The sequence below is a fragment of the Trichomycterus rosablanca genome, chromosome 23, assembly GCF_030014385.1.
Source record: "Trichomycterus rosablanca isolate fTriRos1 chromosome 23, fTriRos1.hap1, whole genome shotgun sequence".
In the NCBI taxonomy this organism is placed as follows: Eukaryota; Metazoa; Chordata; class Actinopteri; order Siluriformes; family Trichomycteridae; genus Trichomycterus; species Trichomycterus rosablanca.
The window spans coordinates 1,887,501-1,897,500 of record NC_086010.1 but is presented as its reverse complement, the minus strand read 5'-3'; the positions used below and the strand labels follow the sequence as shown (position 1 = coordinate 1,897,500).

The 10,000-nt window shown below is 48.8% G+C and overlaps 1 protein-coding gene across 5 annotated transcripts in view; it reads left to right on the top strand.

Annotated features, from left to right (window-relative positions):
* LOC134300934 (mannosyl-oligosaccharide 1,2-alpha-mannosidase IA) overlaps window positions 1-10,000 on the top strand; it is a 123,894-nt gene that overhangs the window by 75,917 nt on the left and 37,977 nt on the right. For 4 of the 5 annotated variants that reach the window (XM_062985408.1, XM_062985412.1, XM_062985411.1 and 1 more), the window contains exon 3: window positions 7,094-7,209. In XM_062985408.1, coding sequence (XP_062841478.1) covers window positions 7,094-7,209 — 116 coding nt within the window. Of the gene's footprint in view, window positions 1-4,390; window positions 4,962-7,093; window positions 7,210-10,000 lie in introns of those variants that run through there. The other variant, XM_062985413.1, reaches the window with a different exon arrangement.

Genomic DNA, 10,000 nt, shown 5'->3' with positions numbered 1-10,000 from the left:
ACAGAGGAACCCGGACAGAGGAACCCCGGACAGAGGAACCCCGGACAGAGGAATCCGGACAGAGGAACCCCGGACAGAGGAACCCTGGACAGAGGAATCCGGACAGAGGAACCCCGGACAGAGGAACCCTGGACAGAGGAATCCGGACAGAGGAACCCCGGACAGAGGAACCCTGGACAGAGGAATCCGGACAGAGGAACCCCGGACAGAGGAACCCTGGACAGAGGAATCCGGACAGAGGAACCCCGGACAGAGGAACCCTGGACAGAGGAACCCGGACCGACCCTCACAGTCAGAGGAAATAAAAAACACAATTAAAGGATTAAGATTTAAAGTGAAGCAGTGCTTGGGGAACGGCAGGAAATGAAACGCTACTTAATGTAGCATGCTAGTGCTGCGAGGCGCCAGCTCAATTAACATTAGCCAACTGCGGGGACGGCGCAGCCAAGTCCTCGGTAAGTGGTGTTTAACACGCGGCATCAGGTGGAACCCAGTAAATTAGGCTGAGCAGAAACGGCGCTCCCCTGCCACCGGAGAGGAACCGCGCGGCTAAATCAGGGGAACGGAGGCTCGTCTGATGAGCGCTGTGCTACGCTAAACGCCAGATGTGTGCCAGTTACCCACTCGGTGCCACAAAAGAATCGATCCATTTCATTTCAGCTGCTTTACCGGTGCATTATGGGTTACCAAACACAGGTATAAAACATCATAACGCCAAACGTCATGTGTAGCACCAAAACAAAGCAGCTCAATTTTGTTCAAGAGCTGCTCTACGCCAGAAGGGCAAAAGTCATGTAACACACACACACATATACACACACCCAACATCACGAGAACACATAAAGCGACGAAGAGCTGAGACTGTAACACACACACACACTCACAAACACAGAAAACACACACACACACACACAAACACACACAAACACAGCAAACACACACACACACACACATAGACACAAACACACACACATACACACAAGCATATACACACACACAAACACACACACTCAACATCACGAGAACACACAGCGACGAGGAGCTGAGACTGTAACACACATTCACACACACACTCACACACAGCAAACACACGCACACACAAACACAGCAGACACACACACACACACTAACACAGCAAACACACACTCAACATCACTTAAACGATTCTGATCCAGACGTACACACACACACACACACACACAAACACATATACACACACACAAACACACACACTCAACATCACGAGAACACATCTAGGGATCTAGGTGTGTATTAGGATCCATAGTGTGTTCAGGTGTGGACTCTTGCCCATGTAGTGCCAGTGTTAGGGCCCCATGTGTGTGTTTGGACCTGTTTTTGGGATGTGGGTGTGTTTTGTACCCATATTTGTGTGTTTGAACTCGAGTGTGTGTTCTGATTTTTGATTGTATGTTTGGATCTGTGTTCAAGAGCTGAGTGTGTATTAGGATCCTGACTGTGTTCAGGTTCGGACTGGGGACCATATGGTGCCAGTGTTAGGTACCTACATGTGTTTTTGGCCCTGTGTTAGGGACCTGTGTGTGTGTGTGTGTGTGTGTTTTGGACCTGTGTGTGTTTGTGTTTTGGACCTGTATTAGGTGAGTGCCGATACGCTCCAGGTGGAAGGTTTCCTATACGTCACGGTTCTCCGTCAGGCTGGAACATCAGAATTCATTAATTATTAATAGTTTTAAATTGTTAGGACAAACCCGTTAGGCCAATCGTTGGTAAACCAGACAGAAACCAGTTTAAACCGCCTGCACACACACCCACACACACACACAGAAATTCAGAGGAAAATTCAGACATCATGCAGCTCCATCATTAAAGCGAATGGAAGGAGGTAAACAGACAGGGCAAACAGGCTCAACCTGAGTGTGTGTGTGTGTGTGTGTGTGTGGTGCGCTTTTATGTCAGACCCATCTGAGCCCAATCAGACAGGAAGAGGGGCGCGGCGAAAGCCGGCAGGGGGGCGCCGGCGGGGGAGACGGGGCTCTGATTGCCGAGCTGCTTTCTGGCGTTATGATAATAACGTACACTGGTACAGAACGCAGAGAGTTTGTAAAAGCGGCACCGGCTTAATGATGTGTGTGTGTGTGTGTGTGTGTGTGTGTGTGTGTAGGAGTCAGGTAGCTATATGAAATGAAAATTATGGCCTGTTGTACCGGAGACTTCATGCTGCACAGCTGACCAAATTGTCTACGGAAAGCCAAAAAGGGCATCAATGCCTCGGAGGCACACACGCACACACACACACACACACACACACACACAGAGTGTTTCTTATGTTATTAGGGACCTGGGTGTGCGTTTAGACCTGTATTAGGGACCTGGGTGTGTGTTTAGAGCTGTATTAGGGACCTGGGTGTGTGTTTAGACCTGTATTAGGGACCTGGGTGTGTGTTTAAACCTGTATTAGGGACCTGGGTGTGTGTTTAGACCTGTATTAGGGACCTGGGTGTGCGTTTAGACCTGTATTAGGGACCTGGGTGTGTGTTTAGACCTGTATTAGGGACCTGGGTGTGTGTTTAGAGCTGTATTAGGGACCTGGGTGTGTTTGGGTCTGCATTAGGATCCACAGTGTGTATTTTTACCCTCTTTATGGACCCTCACTTGACATTCGGAACTGTGTTATGGGTCTGAGGGACGTAAAGCAGACTTGAGGACCGTGTTAGGGCTTTAATTGTGTTTGTGTTCGTTTCTGTGTGTTCGTGCCCATCTCGGGGACGTAAAGATTAGTTTAGGGAAGGTGTTGGGGGTGTGAGGGAGGGGGGGTCGGTGTTTAGGTCGGTGTTAAAGCTGCGGTGATGGTGTGACGTGCCGGTAATGAATAAGGACGAGCTGAGCGGCCGGCGGTGGCAGCTGATGGATCGATCTGCTCCTTCCTTTCCTTCTGTCCATCCATCAGCAGCACGTCCGCTTCCATTCCCATCAGGCTCGGCTACGCTCCGGAGCGCTGGGCCGCCTCGGCACGACGCCGCGCGGCACGGCCCACGCTAACCCGCGTTCTCTCCCCGTCTTAACTCATTTTACTTTTAAATCCCTTTTGTTTTGTTTTTTGCTCACCAAGCATAAACAAACACAAAAGCTAATCTGTTTCTTTTAATCCGCTGGGCGGGGAACGCCAGCACGGGGGGGTTTGGTAGGTTCGGCGTCTCCGTGAGTGAGTCAGCACTTCTGGAAGGGCGATGAGAACTTGATCGTCGTCGCTTTAAGCTTGGCTTCTGGTTCAGACCGTGTTTAGGTCACTAATCTCCTAGGTACATTTAGGGAAGGCCCTTTCCTGCTCTATAAAGGCATGAGGGAAAGCTTGGTTTGGCATGAGGGAAAGCTTGGTTTGGCATGAGGGAAAGCTTGGTTTGACCTCAGCTCCACTCAACAGCTCTGGAATGAACTGTAACATCGACTTATCAATCAGCGCCCAGCCATACAAACACTGTCGTGTTTCGACTGAATGGGCACAAATTCCCACAGACACTTTTTTTTTGAATATTGGCTGTTCTAGCTGAAAAGATCACACAGTACAGGCGGACCAGTCCAGTACCTTAACCACTAGGCAAACCACAAATGCTTTAGGCTTGGGACCTGCACTGAGAGTGCACTGATGTGCCCCCGCCCAAAAAAGCTAGGTTTATGTAGCGCCATGCGCGTGTATTTGTGCACTTAGACCAGAATTCGAACCCTCACAAAGTAGCTGTACCGTTACGCCGGTGTCGGCTGGACGCCCCGTAGGGACGTTGTAGCCTAGTGGTTAAGGTACTGGACTAGTAATCAGAAGGTTGCTGGTTCAAGCACCACCACTGCCAGGTTGCTGCTGTTGGGCCCTTGAGCAAGGCTCTTAACCTTAATTGCTCAGACTGTATACTGTCACAGTACTGTAAGTCGCTTTGGATAAAGGCGTCTGCTAAATGCTGAAAATGTAAATGTAGTGGGCATGATCTGCAGTGCAGACGGTGCAGCAGACAAAATCGGCCGCTAGTCTGCCGGGTGGGAAAAGACGGGAGTAAAAAGTGGGCGGGGTCTTCGAGGCTGTGTAAGGACCCTGGTTAGTAGCCCAATCAAGGGGCGCATTAGTCGGAGGGAGGCCGTGTCAGGAGACTATACCCTCCACGTACACCATCGGGGTCTCCAGCAGAGAAAGAGGAACTGGCTACGACTGAATCAGGAGAAAAAGTGAGAACCGCGAACTAGAAACGGAAGGAGGAAATGATGGAGGTTTATGAGGGTAATAGAGACGGCGGGAGGTGACGATCCTGGCGGGATTTCGTACCCGCTTCCCTCTCGCTCCTTGATTGCTTTCCTATGTAATCAGAACTCGCGCCGGGCTTCGTTTTTTCACCTCGACGATCCAGAACGCTTGTTTCTATCACTTCCATGAGCGACCCGCGGGGGTACGATGCACGACCCTTGTACTGAACATCCACTGCTCCACGTCCATTTACATCCTCTGTTGTGAGGACCGGCGTTCACGCTTATTAACTCTCCGTTTTGACCTTTTGTGACCTCAGTTTGGTCGAAGGCAGCCTTGCACTAAATTGCATTATGACTGTCTGTCTGAGGTACCAGTATGTACAGTTAAAAAAACCTGCACCATGTGTGAAATACATAACCAAAAGTATTAGGACGCCCCTTCTAATTACTGAATTTATGTGTTTCAGCCACAACGGTCACTAACAGGTAAATAAATCAAGCAAGGAAATGATGTGCTTCTGACTTTTCAGCAACAGTTTAGGGAAGGTCCCTTCCCGTTTCAGCTCTATAAAGGGATGAAGAAAATCTCAGCCTCACAGCTCTGGAATGAACCGCATCAGCGTCCAGCCATACAAATGCTGTCATGTTTCGACTGAACGGGCACAAATTCCCACAGACATTCTGCACTTCAAAGTATTATAAGAAGCTCTACTAAGAATATTGGCTGTTCTAGCTGAAAAGATCACACAGAGGTTTGTTTTTGAAACAGGACGTCCGATAAGCTCTAGGTCAGGCATCCGAATACTTTTGGCCATATAGTGTACCGGACCTCGGGCGATGGATCCCAGTTTGCCTCGGTAGCACCCGAGCTGCTGCTCTTCATATCCTTATATTTAAACCCTCTTTGTCTTAGATTGCAAACACACGCAGGTTGGTTGCAGCATTTCCTCCTCGGCGCATTTATTGCGTTCCCGCTCCGGCCTCGCGTCTTTCCCGCGCTCTGCCATCCATCTACCCTGATGAGACGCTTTTCATTAGCCGCCGAGGCCGCGTGCGTTCATTTTCCCCTCATGCAATAAAGCCGGCGTCGACGCGCTGAACGCGGCGACCCCGCTAAACCCGCCTGAGCTTTCGGGTGTATTAAATAAGCCTGTACGTTTCTCATTAGCGTCGGAGGGAGGATTTAATAACGCTAAATGAAGTGGAGACGAGAGCGGGCGCCGCGGAGAGGGCGGCGGGGACGGGGACGCGGCTTACGCTCACTCCAGCGCGGCGTTTTCGATTCCGGATTCTTAATTGGCACTTAAGTGTGGATTAAGATCTCAGCGATGGGACGAAGTGGCGAGAATTAGAGTAATGAGCCACGGATTCGATTTGAGATTTGGGTTTGGACGACACCTCAAACTATTTATTATTCAGTTTTAATCAGTGCGTCTCAATATTTATGGTACAGGGGCATAATGAAGGCGTGTCCTGTGTACCTGCAAATAGATAAAATACGATACAATAGAAAAAATAATAAATATAATTGTTAAATTGTCGTAGTGACCTTGACACAATTTAATCATGAGGGCCACTGATGGTTCCTTGGATTGTATAAGTGGACTATAAGTATTGGGACGCCTCTTGTAATAACAGGTGTAATAAATCAGTTATATAAAGGTAATTAAATGCTTCCAACTTTGCAAAACAGTTTAGGGAAGGTCCTTTCCCGTTCCAGCAGAGCAAGCTCTATAAAGACATAAAGAAACCTAGAGTACTGACCTCAGCCCCATTAAACAGCTTCAGGACGAACTGGAACATCAACTGATCAATCAGTGCCCAGACATACAATCGCAGACATGCTCTAGTTCAAAGTCTTGGCTGACTTTGGCTGTTGTTCTTGCTCTAAATATTGTGTCCAAATACTTTTGGACATATAATATAAGTCCACGTCTGAGTCAGTTGATGCGGCTTAAGGATAATTAAAGCAAACACAACGCTCGATGATCCAGAAGAGGGTCTGAATACCTCCTGTGAGCCCGAGTTGTTTCTACACTCACTGTCCATTTTATCAGCTCCACTTACCATATAGAAGCACTTTGTAGTTCTACAATTACTGACTGTAGTCCATCTGTTTCTCTGCATGCTTTGTTAGCCCCCTTTCATGCTGTTCTTCAGTGGTCAGGACCCCCACAGGACCACCACAGAGCAGGTATTATTTAGGTGGTGGATCATTCTCAGCACTGCAGTGACACTGACATGGTGGTGGTGTGTTAGTGTGTGTTGTGCTGGTATGAGTGGATCAGACACAGCAGCGCTGCTGGAGTTTTTAAACACCTCACTGTCACTGCTGGACTGAGAATAGTCCACCAACCAAAAATATCCAGCCAACAGCGCCCCGTGGGCAGCGTCCTGTGTCCACTGATGAAGGTCTAGAAGATGACCGACTCAAACAGCAGCAATAGATGAGCGATCGTCTCTGACTTTACATCTACAAGGTGGACCAACTAGGTAGGAGTGTCTAATAGAGTGGACAGTGAGTGGACACGGTGTTAAAAAATTCCAGCAGCGCTGCTGTGTCTGATCCACTCATACCAGCACAACACACACTAACACACCACCACCATGTCAGTGTCACTGCAGTGCTGAGAATCATCCACCACCTAAATAATACCTGCTCTGTGGTGGTCCTGTGGGGGTCCTGACCATTGAAGAACAGGGTGAAAGGGGGGTAACAAATCATGTAGAGAAACAGATGGACTACAGTCAGTAATTGTAGAACTACAAAGTGCTTCTATATGGTAAGTGGAGCTGATAAAATGGACAGTGAGTGTAGAAACAAGGAGGTGGTTTTAATGTTATGGCTGATATATTGATGTTATTTTTTTTTTTTATTCTGCAGGGGCTCTGAGAGGTGCCACCATCGTGGATTCTCTGGACACCCTCTACATCATGGGCCTGACCGAGGACTTTCGAGAAGCTATGGAGTGGATACGGACCAGCCTGGACCTGGACATGGTAGGACCCTCGGCGCACACTTTCAGCTCCTCTGCAAGATTCGGAGTACACTCGGTTTGATTCACCTCTTTGGTGTTCGTTGGGGGTGTTCAGGGATTAAAAACGAGCGGGACGGCGGATAACAGGAGGTCACGGTGAACCTCGTCGATTTGGTTCGTCTCTCATTAGTGTCGGCGCTAATAGCTCTCCAGATAAACAAAGGACGAGGGAATAAAAAAGCACCGGCGTATCTCGGTACCTCATCGCTCTCCGTCTTTAATCCCCGGACAGAGCGAGCACGAGCGTTTCCTCCCGGCTCTGCCGTCGATTTGTCACCGGTCCGATCAATCGCTCGCTCGCCTCCGCCGTCGTTTGGTCGACTTTAAATCAAACCGTCACTGATAGGAGACCTCTGTGAAGCGGCCGGGCCTGGATCTCGTCTCCGCGTTTTACGAGATCGCAGGCGGCATCAATTCTGGCATCGGAACTGGCATCAAGATGAGCTCCTAGAGATGCTGAACCCGAGGGCCCCGAGACTGGAGGTCCATGGAGGCTCAGGGTGGTAGCGGGTGCATTAAAATAAGTATCAGGACGCCTCTTCTAATTATTTAATTCACATGTTTCAGCCACAATAGTTGCTAACAGATGGAATAAATCAGTTATATAAGGTAAATTATGTGCTTCCGACTGTGCAGCAACAGTTTAGGGAAGGTCCTTTCCAGTTCCAGCACAAACCGAGCTCTATGAGGACAAACCAAGAAGCTCCAGTGTCCTGCTCAGAGCCCCGACCTCAGCCTCACTCAAGTCGAGGTCAGGTCACGCCGTACAGGCCGCCGGAGTTCCTCCACACCGAGGCCATCAAACTAAGATGTAATGGAGCTCGGCTCGGCTGATCGATAGCACCGCACAGAGATCGATCATAATGATAATGAGGAACAATGCGTGACTCTCCGTGCGCGATACGGATCTCCATATGAACCCTCCCGTGCAGGTGAAAAGAAGCGGTCTGTATTGTGCTGTACTCTGTCTGATGGGGTGTGTGTTAGTCACATGAGTGGAGAAGTATGAGAAGTACGATGATGGGAATGGGATATGACTAAATTGGCAAGAATATTGGGGGAAAAAAGCACAAATAAAAACAGAATTTTACTAATAATGACACTCAAAGCAGGCGAGAACGATACAATTATTCCACGTGTGAGTGTAATGGTATATAATGACTGTCCGGGGTGAGGGGAGGGGGTGTAAGCACACTTGGCACCACAGTGAGCAGGACTGAGGAGGATTAGGGGGTAAAATGGAGCGGGCGAGGACGAGATGTGATGAAGTGCTGAGAGACTCTTGGCCGGACTGAAGTAAATCCCATTATGTGTGTATGACAGGCAGTGATGAGGAGGACGGGGGGGAGGGAGTGGGGGGGGGGGTGTTGAGGGGGGTATGTACACCATACTTTGTATTTAAGACCTGTTCCTGAACCCCACCCGACCCCCCTTCCCCAAAAAAATAAAGAGAGAGAGAGAGACCTGCTCACTCCTGTTCCTGATCTGCTGCTTTTTAAATCAATACTGCGGTTGGGGTGAGTTGGGGGGGGATGGTAACGAGGGGGGTAGTTGGTTGGTGGTGGATGCTGATGCTGCAGGACCTTCATCACCGTCCTGCCACATTAATCCAATTACTCCACCCACAACCCCCCCGTGAGTGTGTGTGTGTGTGTGTGTGTGTGTGTATAGGTCAGTTTGTGTGTGTGTTTATGTAAGTGTGTGTGTATAGGTGTGTGTACTTGTTTGAATGTCTAATTGTGTATGTACAGTGTATCACAAAAGTAAGTACACCCCTCACATTTCTGCAAATATTTTATTATATCTTTTCATTGGACAACACTATAGACATGAAACTTGGATATAACTTAGAGTAGTCAGTGTACAGCTTGTATAGCAGTGTAGATTTACTGTCTTCTGAAAATAACTCAACACACAGCCATTAATGTCTAAATAGCTGGCAACATAAGTGAGTACACCCCACAGTGAACATGTCCAAATTGTGCCCAAATGTGTCGTTGTCCCTCCCTGGTGTCATGTGTCAAGGTCCCAGGTGTAAATGGGGAGCAGGGCTGTTAAATTTGGTGTTTTGGGTACAATTCTCTCAAATTGGCCACTGGATATTCAACATGGCACCTCATGGCAAAGAACTCTCTGAGGATGTGAGAAATAGAATTGTTGCTCTCCACAAAGATGGCCTGGGCTATAAGAAGATTGCTAACACCCTGAAACTGAGCTACAGCATGGTGGCCAAGGTCATACAGCGGTTTTCCAGGACAGGTTCCACTCGGAACAGGCTTCGCCAGGGTCGACCAAAGAAGTCGAGTCCACGTGTTCGGCGTCATATCCAGAGGTTGGCTTTAAAAAATAGACACATGAGTGCTGCCAGCATTGCTGCAGAGGTTGAAGATGTGGGAGGTCAGCCCGTCAGTGCTCAGACCATACGCCGCACACTGCATCAACTCGGTCTGCATGGTCGTCATCCCAGAAGGAAGCTGACGCACAAGAAAGCCAGCAAACAGTTTGCTGAAGACAAGCAGTCCAAGAACATGGATTACTGGAATGCCCTGTGGTCTGACGAGACCAAGATTAACTTGTTTGGCTCAGATGGTGTCCAGCATGTGTGGCGGCGCCCTGGTGAGAAGTACCTTGCCTACAGTCAAGCATGGTGGTGGTAGCATCATGGTCTTGGGCTGCATGAGTGTTGCTGGCACTGGGGAGCTGCGGTTCATTGAGGAAAACATGAATTCCAACATGTACTGTGACATTCTGAA